Raw genomic sequence first — 14046 nt, forward strand, 5'->3', positions numbered from 1 at the left:
AGGCGAGTGTAAATCGTTCTAGAAACAGAGCAGCGCATGAGCTAGAGAGCCGGGAGGCTGCGTGCCCCCTCCAGGCCTCATGGGGCCGTGATGAACTTTAGCATCCTTACAGACTTAATACCTGAGGTTTGCAAACGCATTCAGCTCTGATGTACCACAGTGCTTTGGAGGCCGGATGGGGCAAACATTTAAATTCCCCTGGAAAACCGATCAGCAAAGAAATCAAGTTCAAAGGTGTAGGGAGGTGGGTTACAGGCCTAGAGAGGAAAGCAAGTCGCAGATACGCACAACGCTGAACCGTTTGCTTGTAAGAAAAAGAGATGGTGTTTAGCCTGCGTAGAAACGAGCTTATTATCTGTGCACAGGCAAAAACAGGACCCGTGGTGAGCAACAGGCCGCTCCCCTCAGCCTGCCGTCACAGCGGTATGCAGGTGTGGGTCAGGACTCCGCATCGGAGCAACGCTCCTTGTTCCGATGTCTCGGGGCCGCCGTGCCTCCTTCCGGGCCCGCACGCGGACTTCCGCCGCCACCATGGTTCACACACACTCGGTTTCCCTTCGTCAGAACGCAGGAAGGTGGCGCAGACTCTCATGGTTTTATCACTCCTGGGAGAGCAAGGATTTTAAAAACGTTACCCTCTCAGGGAGGGTCGATGACCTTTCCTGTCAGAGGCAGGACGAGAGTCAATATATTCTAGAAACTCTCCATGCACTTGTCATGTTTAACCTCAGTGAAATGGTTCTGAGTTCCTAAGTCACCAGACTTCACCAGCCCATGCGGCCCTCGTCAGGAAGACTCTTCCCTACAATAAGTAAAGCTTAGAGTTTAGAGTCAATATTTGGAATCCCTGAAGGTTCAGAGGAGAGCATGTCTGGAGAAAACGCAGAAGGACCAGGGCTGGTTGGGGCGTTTGTTGGTGGGTGGACAAAATGAGAGGTTATGGGACATTGACTCTACTCAGCTCTTCTTGACCTTTACTGAGGACAGAGAGGACGCACCCTCCATCATTGACATGAAGATGTCTGGGGACAGGAATATTCACATGGTTGTGTGACATTGTGCAATCTCTTCCACTTGCTTCGTTAATAAAAACACATCATATCCGGGGTAGTTCAGCCACCTTTCTGGTCTTGGTTGGGAATCGTGGTGCCAAATTCAGCTCAGGGCTATAAAACTTGAGCTGGTCCCAGCTGAGGAGAAAGATGCTTGGCTCAACCCTGACTCACTGGAAACAGGGCTGAGCTGTCCACCACATGGAAGTTCTCACAGCAGTTTGTACCGCACACGGGAGGTCAGACCCTGGAGAGTCAGACACCCGCGGGTGCCGCTGAGGAGTCAGTTCAAATATTCAGGCTTTGACTCCACTTGGAGGCAGGGGTGGGGTGGAGGGTTAATTATTACCAGAGCGGGAACGCTTGCTGACGATGGGAGCCAGTAAAGTCATTTAATTTTGTTGTCGTTGTAGCCTTTTACATTAAAAAGGAAAAAAAAAATGGGCCTCTAGTTTAAAAAAAGGAAAGTCTTTGGGACGCCTGGGTGGCTCAGTGGGTTAAGCCGCTGCCTTCGGCTCAGGTCATGATCCCAGCGTCCTGGGATCGAGTCCCACCTCGGGCTCCTTGCTCAGCAGGGAGCCTGCTTCTCCCTCTGCCTCTGCCTGCCGCTCTGTCTGCTTGTGCTCACTCTCGTGCTCTCTCTCTCTCTCTGACAAATAAATAAATAAAATCTTCAAAAAAAAAAAAAAAAAGGAAAGTCTCTGTGCTATTCGGTGCCGCATCACGATGCTGGTTATTTCGGGATAAATCCCGGTGGGTCGCTCTTCATCAGGAGCTGAGGAACGACCTCCTAGTGTGTGTGGTTTTCTCCACCAACCAGGTTCTTGTCCTAAAATTATCTGGCCCAAGTTGGGGGCTAGCAGCTTCCGAAGCCACAATTTCTCCAGTCCTGACACTGTTCTAAAGACAGGGCAAGAAACCCGATCCCACAAATAAGCCAATTGCAGACACATTAAGCAAAGGTTCCAATGATAGTTCACTGGCAAAGAAGCGAACCCCACAGCTGAGAAACCCCATATCACCCCACGACGAGATGACCGCCATCTCAGAAGGTCACTGAGGGGTTAAGTGAGCTCGTGTTTGCAGAACCCCTGCCCAAGCAAGCATCAACGGGTTACTCCTCCTGTCCCAAACTGGTCTGCTGGATATTTAAATACAATTCTTTTCAGTTACATATTTTTACTGAGGCTTACAAGCTGTATGTAAAAACCAAAAATCTAGAGACAGCTATTTCTAATTTCAGCTGTTGCTAAAGAAGTAGAAAAATCCGTGTGCCGGCTACCAAAGATAACCTGCAGCAGAGAAAGGTCTTTACTTGGGATGCCCAGAGACAAAGAATAAGACTAAGAGGCATGGCTGGGTATTTTTTTCACTATGGTCTTTACGGGAAGCTTTCGCTTTCTTTCATTTCACCCATCAGGAGTCTCCAAGCCCATGACAGGGAGGGTGCTAGAAAGCTGGACGGTGGTGATTGGATGTGCGGAGGCAGTCCAAGGAATAGGGGTTTTTTTGACCGAGTCCTTCCCCAACACTGATATGTACCCCCAGGGTCTTCAAAAACGTATTGCAGCTTCCGGCCTTAGACTTACATAATTGTGTCCCATAAACATTGTTATTTTTTGCATTTCCATTATGTGATCATTTATCATAACGAAGCTCTCTTGTCCACTGGAGTCTTCCCACGGCCGGAAGGGCTTCCTTTAGGATTGCTGTGGTGCCGGTCGGCTGTGCCTCACTCTTCCATCCTTTCTGTGTTTGAAAAAGTCTTTCTTTAGCCACCTTTATTAATTTTTTTTTGGAAGATATCTTTGCTGGGTATAAAATTTATGTTGAAGGGGGGCGCCTGGGTGGCTCTGTCGTTTAAGCAGCCCACTCTTGGGTTTTGGCTCAGGTTCTGATCTCAGGGTCGTGAGATCAAGCCCCATGTTGGGCTCTGTGCTCAGCAGGGAGTCTGCTTCTCCCCCTCCTCTGCCCCTCCCCCTGCTCATGCTCCAGCTCTCTCTCTAAAATAAATAAATAAATCTTAAAAAAAAAAAAAGAATTTATGTTGAGCAGTTCCTTCAACACTTCAAGGACGCTGCTTGCCTTACTTCCGGCACTATGTTCCTGAGTGGTCGGGCAACATGGTCCTTGTTCGCTGGATGTCACGGGTCTTTTTCTTCTGGATGCTCTTAGGTTTTTTTCCTTATCATTGGTCTTAAGCAATTTGCTTATCAAATGCCTTGGCGTAGTTTTCTTCACAATCTTGTGGTTGGGATTCACTGAACTTGAATCTGTGGGTTTACAGTTTCCCTCCAATTTGGAAAAATTAGGGTCATGATTTCTTCAGGTGTTTTTCCAGTCTCTCCCAACCCCACTCCGAGGACTCTTCAGGGACTCAAATGTCCCATATACTGGGCTGCTCGAAGTCATCCCAAAGCTCACTGGTGCTTGTTTGGTTTTCCCCCAAGTGCTTTTTTCGCGTATTTCATTTTGGACAGATTTTATTGCTGTAAGTTCACCAATCTTTCTTCTGCCGAGTCTGACCTTCCGTTAACACCATCGGGCATACTTTTTATATCACCACTGAAGTTTAGCTTCCAGAAGTTCGATCACATCTGTTTTTATTTTTTTTTCTTTTTTTTAAAGATTTTATTTATTTATTTGACAGAGAGATCACAAGCAGGCAGAGAGGCAGGCAGAGAGAGAGAGAGAGGAGGAAGCAGGCTCCCCGAGAGAGCAGAGAGCCCGATGCGGGGCTCGATCCCAGGACTCTGAGATCATGACCTGAGCCAAAGGCAGTGGCTTAATCCACTGAGCCACCCAGGCACCCCCACATCTGTTTTTAAAAACACATCTTCCATGCCTCTAACATGAGTGAGTCTCCCTCTAGTTTTTTGAACACATGGAAAACAGTTCAATTCACTCTTTTAATATCCCTGTCTAGTAATTCTATCATTTCTGAGCTGGGTTTTATAGTTAATTGTGCTCTTCATCATAGGTCCTATTTTCCTGATTCCTTGTGGTTTGGTAATTTTTGATCACCTGCCCCCCATGAATGTTACATCACTGGGGGATGGATATTTTTATGTTCCTATAAAAATATGCTTCAGGGGGCACCTGGGTGGCTCAGTCCATTAAGCATCTGACTTCAGCTCAGGTCATGGTTTCGGGGTCCTGGGATCAAGCCCCATGTCAGGCTCCACACTCAATGTGGAGTCTGCTTCTCCCTCTCCCTCTCCTTCTGCCCCTCCCCCTGCTCATGCTCCCCACCTCTCTCTCTCAAATAAATAAAAACTTAAAATTCTTCAGCCTTGTTCTGGGAGTCAGTTAAGGATCTTGGAAACAGTCTGACTTGGTTTTTAAGCTGTTTTCACTTCTTTTTTTTTTTTTTAAAGATTTTATTTATTTATTTGACAGAGAGAGATTACAAGTAGGCAGAGAGGCAGGCAGATTGAGAGAGAGAGAGAGGAGGAAGCAGGCTCCCTGCTGAGCAGAGAGTCCAGATGTGGGGCTCTATCCCAGGACCCTGGGATCATGACCTGAGCCGAAGGCAGAGGCTTTAACCCACTGAGCCACCCAGGCGCCCCAAGCTGTTTTCACTTCTAAGCTGTTTCATGTTTTGCTTTTAAGCTTTGTTAGTTGGGACCCGGGTAGAGCTTAGGGTCGCTTTCCCATGACGTTTACACAAAATGTGTCTGCGAACTCTGCCCCAAGGGCCCCAGGATTTGAGGCTTCTCGCTCCGCACAGTGGGAATAGTTACCTTCCTTACAGGCGTGCCCCAACAGTGCTCAGTTCAAGGTGCAAGGGGATGTTCTGAGCTCTGGAATTTTCTCTCTGTACAGCTCTCTCATCTCGGGTCGTCTGCCTAGGAAACTTCAGCCCCCTTGGCCTTCCTGGACTGCAAGGTCCATCCCATCGGTTCAGAAACTGCTGTCCTCTACCTGGGTTCCCTCTCACTGCAGCCTGGAAATTCCTCCAGCTAAAAGCTGGACAGTCACAGGACTTGCCTTGCTGGTCTTTGATCTCTCGGGCGGGGTGGGGGGGGGGGCGTCCTTCACTCCTGGTGCCAAGGGCCTAAGTTCCCTGGTGTCCTGTGTTTCGCCTGGCTCTTTAGTTTTCATAGAGGAGGGTAAACCCAATCCCTAGTCCCCCTTGGCCAGAGGCAGGAGTGCTCTGATCAGAGAATTGCATGTGTGAGACCCCAGAGCTCTATTTTCCGTTTGCAAGGACAACCAGCAGCACATGGGCTGGGGGGGCAGGGAGGGCTGTTTGCTGAGTGACTGAGGAAGGAGACTTTAGCAGTAAGGATAGTCACTGTTTCAAGCTGCTAAGATTTTAGGGTTGTTCATTACTGCCCCATGAGACAACCCGTTCTGACCAAACAGGGCTTTGTAAGTACTATCAGAGACAGACTCTATGGGGAGGACATCATATGTGATGGATACAGAGCATAGGACGGGAACGAGGAACAGCACTCGGTCCGCAGAAAGTCCTGTGAAGCCGCTCAAACTGAGTGTGAGGCGACACCAGCAGGACACAGCCATCCAGTCCACAGTCGTTAGCTGTCTTGGCTGTGCCTCCGGCTTCACCGTCCCGGGCAGACTCGGGAAGTGACAGCACGATGAAGAAAGCAGCACAGCCCCTTCCTTCTGGAGCTTTACCGAAGAGCAGGGAAGCGTGGATGGGGACAAAAGGGCTGCCTGGTGAATACTCGATGTCATGGCCGGCTGGTGAGAGCCAGCAGAGAACAGGGCTCGCTCTGAAACGCTAGCTTCTGGAGGATTCGGGAAGGCTTCTCTAAGGAAGGGACGTTTGAGCTGAGATCTGAAGGACAGGCAGGCATTGACCAGGTGCAGAGACCCCCAGAGGAGAGCGGCTGGAGGGAGGCAGGGCCAGCCCCACGGGCCTCGAGCCACAGAAAGAAGCCAGTTGTGTCCAGAGAGCCCTCAGAATCCACCGCAGGACACCGGACTCGGTGCACGGATGGCACCATGGAAGGGCACCCTCACAAGGGCCATCAAGGTGGCATGGAGAACAGACGCCTGGGCATGGGAGTGGGGTGCTGGGGCCGTCGGCTGGAAAGTTGGGGTGGGGGACAGTCATGGATATGGTGAAACCTGATGGGTCCCTAACCACTCAGACGTCAATGTGGGACACGGGGACACGTCTGGGTTGGCTCGGGGTGAGGAGATGTGTGACAGGGCTGTTGGCTTGCATGGGCGCAGGGCAAGGGGGCCGGCTTTGGGGCCAGGGTTCGTAAATCCCACGGATTGACCGTGTGGAGCTCGATGCCAAGGACGCCGCCAGCATCCCCCCTCCCTGCTCCCCACAGCACAGGGTTGGAGGTGGCTAAGCACCCACAGACTTGCTCCTCTAGACAGAGTCCCCTCCCCTTCTGGGTCTTCGGGGCTAGCACTGAGGAGCGGAAAGAAGCCGCAGAGCCCGGCCAGGCTCCGGAGGGTCTCGCAGGGGGACGCAGCCACGTGCTGGGGTTGAGCTCCCCTGTGCGCAACAGCCGGCACGTGGCACGCACACCCATGGAAGCGTGCTGGGCCGGGCTCTCTGGGGGACATAGGGCAGGTCTACGCCCCCCAAGGAGCACCTCACCCTGCAGGGCTCCCTCCTCCTGGCGCGGATGTAGGCAGGTGACCTGCCAGTGTGGAGACAGGAGGTTGCTTGGGGGCCCCCCGTGTCAGAGATCGCAGGGAGCTGGGTGTGCAGGAGAGGGGCGACTTTGTCTGAGCCACAGAGGGCCCCGTCTGGATTATTCTGCCTGCCGCACCTGCCGCACCTGCCGCACCTGCCGCACCTGCCCAGATCGTGCGCCCCATCGTTCCCGAACCGGGGCCCTTGGCTGTCAGTACGCTCAGTTCCCCCCTTTCTACGGGACTTTGTTTTCTGCGCGTGGGCACAGGAAGACTTCCCAGGTTGCTGCTGTTAGTTTCGGTCCCACCATGTGGCCGTCGCGGAGGAAATGGCTTTTCGGGATCCATACTTCACAGAGAACTCAAGTCTATCAGGGCAACACTGCCTCCTCTTCCCTTGAAGTGTTTTGGAAGGTTGCCTCTGTGCCCAGGGAGCCCCGGAGGCCTGGCACGCACCAGCTGGGGCTCCCCTGGTGCTGGATGGCGGGTCAGGGAGCTGCTCCCCAAAGCTACCAAAAATACAAGAAAGGATGGAAGACGGACTCTCAGGGCTCGGGTCCCTAGAAGAGTGGACGGCTCCTGGGGCGCACCCTAACTTAACAATGACTGCTCCTAACAAATCGAACACAGCATTAATGTTCCATTTGATAATGGAAGGGATCGTTCCAGGCCCCCTGGCCAAAGAAATGCCCCGCTTCTCGGTTCTCCCCTCTCTGGCTGCTCCTCCTTTCCATTCCATTCTCCCCTGGTCTAAGCTTTGCAAGAAATGCCCACACGCACCTTCTTCGTTGCCCCTTTCAGCCCCCTGGGAAGCTTCTGACGCCTTGGGATCTCCGGGAACATTTCAAATACCCCAAACACTGTGTGGGTTCTGGGCTGGGCAGGAGTCAGGACGGGGCTGGCAGCCGGAACCACAGCTGTTCTCAGATGACGCCGGTGTGTCGACGACGTGGAACGGGCACTCGGGGCCGAGGGCCAGCAATTGAAAAACTCAGGTCACCGCACTTTTATTTGTCATTCTACAAACTGACGGGACATGAAATACACACAACTTCTCGAAACGGTCTCAGTGCCTTTCAAAAATGCGAAGGGACGTCACCAAGGATGCCGTCTTGACCCAAGGAGCCACGAGTGCCACGCCTGCGGATGCCGTGGCCAGAAAGAACACGTGAGGTCCGTGACTCTGTCCCCCACACCCGGGATTTCCCGCTGGGCACGGTGAGGTGGTGGCCGGCACAGGCGACGTGTCCCCCACCAGCACCGCTCCAGACGCCCAGCCCCCTCCTCGGCACGGGGCACATAGGTTCTGGGAGAGTCTCACCATGACTGCGGCACAGAAGGGCACGACTTTACAGATGCACAGGCCACAGGTAAGTTCCCATGGTGCCTTAGAGTAAGCAACCCAGACGCACAGAGCCCGGGGGCTGCAATGGGGCCCGCTGTGGCTCCCACGGACACAGCTATGCACCCGGGATCGGCTGACAATCTCCGCGCGTCCTGTCAGTCCACAGTGACCTTGGCGCAGAAGCATCTCGGGTCAAGGACTCTGGCTGGATGGCACTTTTTTACTTCTCTCCGTCTCTTGTACGCAAATTCCCAGCATCGGTTTTAAGACCCCACAGACCCATTCTGCGCCCGAGAGTGACCCTATTAAGACCAAGTGCGTCTACAGGAAACTCAGGAGTGAATCAGATTTTTATTCAGAGTTCTGAGGGTTACACGGAGGGTCTTTCCACAGGCGTGGGTGTGAAGGAACAGCGAGAGGCCAGCAGGGCCGTGCAGCTGACACGAGGTGCTTTATAAAGATCAGAGGCCTCCTTACTCCAGGCACACAAACAATGTCTTTAAAAAAATAAAACTGTGATTTAAAAGGCCTTTATTACACCGGGAAGAGGAGTAAGAGATAAAGGCGAACAGAGGGTTAATTGTGTTCGTATTTTTAGTCATTCACCCTTTCTATGCTGCGAGAGCAAAAAAAAAAAAAAAAAATTGTCAGTGATTTTTTCTTTTAAATATGTTAGGAATCTTGGTGTTCTTCGTGTTCTTGATCCCGTGGGTACCTGGCCCCCTTATATTTGGAGAACGAGGACGGTATTTTAGAAAATATATCACTCCCAGCCCAAGTTCATTTGATGAAACTATTGTGTAGAAAGCAGTTAATTGTATACATAAATAACATAAAAATAATTATCATAAATTAAAAAATCAAATAATCTCCCACTGTGAATTCAACCACCAGGCAGGCGACGGGAGTGTCATGGAGCCGCGTCCGGAGACACGCTTGCGTAGGGCGGGCGTGGGCCTCCCCGCGGTTCTGGAGGCGAGCATTGCACAAAACCAATCCTAGCCCTGTCCTCAGACTCCTGCTACTGGGAACCAGGTGAAGTGCTGGGAAACTTGATTTTGCAGAACGAATCGTCCCCGGCCTCAGCGACGGCACACGAGTCCTCCGGCGTATTCACTGCGGACGCCTTGCTCGTCCTTCCGCGTGGGTGTCCCGAGAAGACAGGACGCGCGGCAACGAGGGAGCAAGGCCAGCGTAAGGGCACATTAGGATGTGGTTCGGACAGCGCTACGGGGATCAGGAGGGTGAACGCCGCGCCGCTGTGTCCCTGGCTGAGCCGCGAGAGCGCGAGTCCCGGGGATGCGCGCGGCTGTAACTTGGCACGCTCGTTCACGAAGGCCGTTCACGCTTCTGCTTGTGAGCGAACCTCTTCTGTTTCGTTGCCGCCTGGCAGAAGGCGGCCCCTCTGGGTTTCGGAGACGTGTACTTTGCCGCTGGGAGAGCCACGCTCGCTCGACGTTTTTCTAGAACATTGGTCTTGAAACATATCAACCTTTGGAATTTAGTTCAAGCAGAAAGAACACACGGTTTCTTCCCTGTCCTTTGCTGGGATCGGCTGAGCCTCACTGTGATAAATATATTTGGCCAAGGGTCCCCGGGCAGCCGGGCAGGAGCCCCGGGAGGGACGCGTGCAGCGGCCGTGTCACCCACGGCGGCGTGTCCCTCACGCCCGGGCAGCCGCGCAGAGCTGCACACAGACCGACGCTCCTACAGTGCAAACGACTTGAGCGTGTTCAAGATCGAAAACAACGTGGCTGGGACAGTCCTGAATACATAACATGGGCTCGAAATACAGTAAAAAAAAAAAAAAAAAAGAAAGAAATGAAAAATTGATCCACGTTATGTTACAAAGAGGCCTCTGAGGCCGGAGTCAGCGATGTCTGGGACCCCCCCAGCCCAGGCCGACTGCACCCAGAGCGTCAGCGGAGGCCACAGGGTGCCTTCAGCCCAGAGTTGGGTCACAAATTCAACTCGACTCAAATTTCAAAGAAAATAAACATCACTTTAACGTCTAACTGCTCATTCATCAAAAACACCCAGAAGCGAGAAGTGGGAGCTTCCTCGCCACCCAGGTCCCGTGAGACTCATCCCCGAGTCCCCAGGTGGGAATCCTGCCCTGAAGGAGGCAGGTGGGCCACTGTGTCCCTCCTGACACATCACTCGCGTCTCTGCTCCCGCCTGCCCCCCTTCCCCTGACCCCGTGTGCCCCAAAACCGAGTTCTGCCAGGCACACGCGGCCACCTGCCGGGGTCACTCGAGGCGCGCCCCCAGACCGCGATGCTGGGAGGGGGTCTTGGAGAGAATGCTGCAAGGCCTAGTCAACCTTACGGACGTTGTGATAGTAACTTTTTTTTCCCCTCGGTTTGGTATCCAGCAAATGAATCTCAAAAATGAGAAAGGACACCCGAGTGCGGGTCTCCATCTACACTCTTGGCCGCGCGGCTCAGTAGCTGTACATCTGCGGCTGGGGCTCCGCCTGCACCTGCGGCGGTGGCGCCTGTGGGGGGGGCGCCTGCGGCTGGGGCGGCGGCAGCACGTCCGTCTGCGGCACCGCGCGCCACGTGAGCGGGTGCTGGTCGCCGAGCTGGCTGCCCAGGGGTGTGATGGAGTTGACCAGCGTGGTCAGATTGATGAAGTGCGCCACCGACTGCGGGTTCGTGGCCTCGGGCTGGGGGTGGATCTGGATGTCGTTCTGCCGGTTGTGCAGCATGGCGGAGCCACTGACGGTGTCAAAGGTCACGGTCAGGATCGAGTTGTCCAGCTGCAGCTGGCGCTCCGGGGTGGTCAGATGCCCGACGGCCACGGGCTGGAGGCTGGTGAACTGAGTCCCAGCAGCGGTGGTGATGGGGGTCACGGTGATGTTGGTCAGGCCCACTGAGCTCGATGGGGTGGTCACATTCGGATCCCCCAGGGTCACGACCACCTGCAAGGGTCACACACAACGCAGGCTGGTTAACATTCTGCAGAATGGCCAATGGCAAAGCCTTCCGCTGCAGAAGCCCCACGCCCGGCACCCGCCCCCGCCCCCCCACGCCCCTGGCCCAGAGGAAGAGAGGAAAATGTCCTTTGGTGAAGGATTAAACCAAGTTAGTTTTGTCCCAGAAAAATAAAGCCAGTGTAACAGAGCAGTAAGACACGGACGGAACCACAGAGCACTGGCTAGAACCAATATCAAACGATCTCCCGGGCCAGGAAAAGAACAGAGGGAAGGAATGACAAGAAGGAAGGTGCGCTCTGTGCTCGCGGCTCTCACGCGCTTTGCCGCCTGCGAACAAAACCCTCAACGATCAAGCTGAAAAGAGCAACACACAGATCTGTAGCTCCCGGAGTGAGAAGGCACAGAGAAGCAGCATCTGCTCCACAGAGAGGAACAAACGGCCAAGTACACACCGTGACTGCCAGTGCCCCAAACCAGGCATGAGACACACATCGGGGAGAGGTCTGCGAGCCTCAGAACCAAAGCATATCAGAGACTTCCATTAAACGCAGCAGACGACCAGCATCTCTGCCTCCGCCGAACCTCCGAGGACCTCAGGTGTGACCTCACGGGGCAGACGCAGTGGGCCCCACTCTCACGGTAAGGAGATACACAGGGGCCACTTATAACCTCCCAAAAAGCTCCCGATTCCCGAGTGGTGGGAGGTGCCTACCCCACACATGCACCACGGTCAAGCTGCTAGTCCTGGTGACAGCTGTGACCTCTAGGTCTGAGCTGGGAAGAGTGTCGCTGATGCTGGCTGATGGGAGTAGTGCCCTATACAGCGCCTGCCACCGCGGGGCCCAGGCCAGTATCAGCACGTTTGCAGGGCACAGGCAGGGTCCCCGCGCCCTGGAGCTGCTCCCGGGGATGCCCTGCCCCCGCAGGAAGGGACCAACCTGCTGGATACTCTGCACCGCGGAGTCCGTTTCGTCCCCCACGCCCGACAGCACGGGCCCCTTCTCTGCGTACTCGCTGAAGGTGGTCTCTTCCGGCCCCGGGGCGCCCGCCGCCTCCGCCTCCAGCTTCTGCTTCCTCTTGTGGGCCCTCCTGGAGGCTTTCCCGTGCTTCCCCTCGGCCAGCTCCTCCTGCTCCAGACTCAGTTCAGGCTGCAGAACACAAGGTTTGGCAACTTCCGGGTCACAGGACTGTGTCCCCACAGTGGCCACAGAGGTCCCAGCGCAGTCCCCGGACATGCCCCCAGAACAGAACGACCACAGCGTGGCTGCTCGTGCGTGCTCCCAGAGATGGGTCGTGTTCCCATTGGGTTCACTTTCTCTTAAAAAGTGAAGGAAATTACATGCATGTCCTGTTTTTAAAAGCCACAATTTGTGCTGGGACGTGAGCATGTCTAAAGACAAGTTTCATGCCCGTCTCAGCTCTGCTGAGCTCCACCTGAGGCTGAAAATCCATCCAGGCCCGGGCTCTCATCCCCAGGCTGGAGCAAATTCCCGACAGAGATGACCTTGGATCAGAACGCGTTTGGCCGTGAGAACGTTACATGACCTCTTCTGGGGACGGCTGCCGTGCCAGCCGATGGCAACCCCAGACAGGCGCACTGCACGCTTCTTGGTCTGTCCAGGACACACTGGTGCAGCGACCAATGTTCAGAACCAGGCCGATGCCGTGACTGGCTTGGGTGTCCGAGAGGCCATCCTGGTCACCAGCCACGCCCCCTGGTCCTCCTACACCATCCCACGTGCTGAAATCCCACCCAGTGGCAGAGAGACCCAGTGGAAGCCTGCCAGGGCCATCATGGGATTGCCCTCATCGGGGCAGGACGTGGGCCATGGGCCTCTGGGGTGCTGCAGAGAGACAGGGACAGGCCTTCTCGGGCTCACTCACTGTGACCCAGCACCTGAGTACTCTGTTCAAAGAGCTGTTTCAAACAGAGGTGTGGCCCGTGATTTTAAAGCAACCAAGACCATGGCATATTCCCTTTACAATAAAACACCAGTTTGACGAAGGCAGTGGCTTAAAATGTCTTTAAAAACTAAGTTCATTCAATAAAGTTATTTTAGTTACAGTAATCTAACTATGCTGAGTTTTTATGGATTCTAACTGAGAGAGTTAATTTCACATGTCAGCGTGGCTCGGCTGGGGGGCCCATGTGTTTGGCTGTGCAGCGAAGATGCTGTGAAAGTGTATTTTTAGATGAGATTAACATTACATCAGTGGACTCTGAGCAAAGCAGATAACCCTCCATATTGTGGGTGGGCCTCATCCAATCAGTTGAAGGCCTTCAGAGTAAAGCGTGAGGTCCCTGAAGAAGAGGGAATTCTGCTTCCAGCTGTGCACAGCACCTGTCCGAGCCGCCCCACCCCAGCCCATGGGTCTGCTCGGTGCCTACCTGGACGATGCCAATGGAGGAGGCGTCGATGGTGGTGGTCTCTGGGAGGTGGTCCAGGTCGTCGATCCTCACGGCCAGGACCTACGGGTGAGCACAGGTGATAAGTCCAGGATGCGGTACCTGCATGTCTCACAGGAACCCACCCTGTTCCCGACCCAGTTCAGCTCATCTACCTCCTGTTCTCCCCCACCTCCCAGACCGTCAAGTCCAGGAGGGCAAGATGCACCCTGGACAGCGGGCTCCCCACCAGCGGCAGCTTCGTGTGTGCGCGCTTGAACAACACAGAATGAAACGAGGGTGAAAGATCCAAAGGAATGGCCCCAGAGCCTTGGGAAACCAGAGCCGAGAAAAGGCACATCCGAGTGTCCTCTGCCCCTCGTCCGACAGCCTTCCCCTCCCTGCACGCCAGCCGTGCCCAGTGTGGGCGTGCTCAGGCGGGTTGTGGCGAACGCCGCCCCCACTGGAGAAGCAGGCATGGAAAGGAGACATTGCAGAGTGACCAATCCATTAGGGAGTGATCTCCGGTCCTGGGAAAGGAATCGCTGGAGAAAAGGGCTTGCTGCGCCCCTCTGCGCCGGCGTGGCCTCTCTCTGCACGCAGCCGGACATAGCACGCACCCGGTCTGCAGAGACCGACTCCCGGGCTCATTGTGAACACGGGTAACTACAGAAACTTACACAGCAACAGAGAACTC

The 14046-nt window shown here is 54.3% G+C and overlaps 1 protein-coding gene across 1 annotated transcript in view; it reads right to left on the reverse strand.

Annotated features, from left to right (window-relative positions):
* Positions 1–8363: 8363 nt before the first annotated feature.
* Positions 8364–14046, reverse strand: part of LOC111155715 (PR/SET domain 15) — a 61282-nt gene continuing 55599 nt past the window's right edge. Inside the window, exons 22-24 of the mRNA XM_022516044.1 lie at positions 13353–13433; positions 11902–12111; positions 8364–10948 (exon numbers count right to left, since the gene is read on the reverse strand). Coding sequence (XP_022371752.1) covers positions 10469–10948; positions 11902–12111; positions 13353–13433 — 771 coding nt within the window. The 3' untranslated portion in view covers positions 8364–10468. The remainder of the gene's footprint in view (positions 10949–11901; positions 12112–13352; positions 13434–14046) is intronic.

This window comes from Enhydra lutris, unplaced genomic scaffold (genome assembly GCF_002288905.1).
Source record: "Enhydra lutris kenyoni isolate GAN:26980312 unplaced genomic scaffold, ASM228890v2 scaffoldscaffold43, whole genome shotgun sequence".
In the NCBI taxonomy this organism is placed as follows: Eukaryota; Metazoa; Chordata; class Mammalia; order Carnivora; family Mustelidae; genus Enhydra; species Enhydra lutris.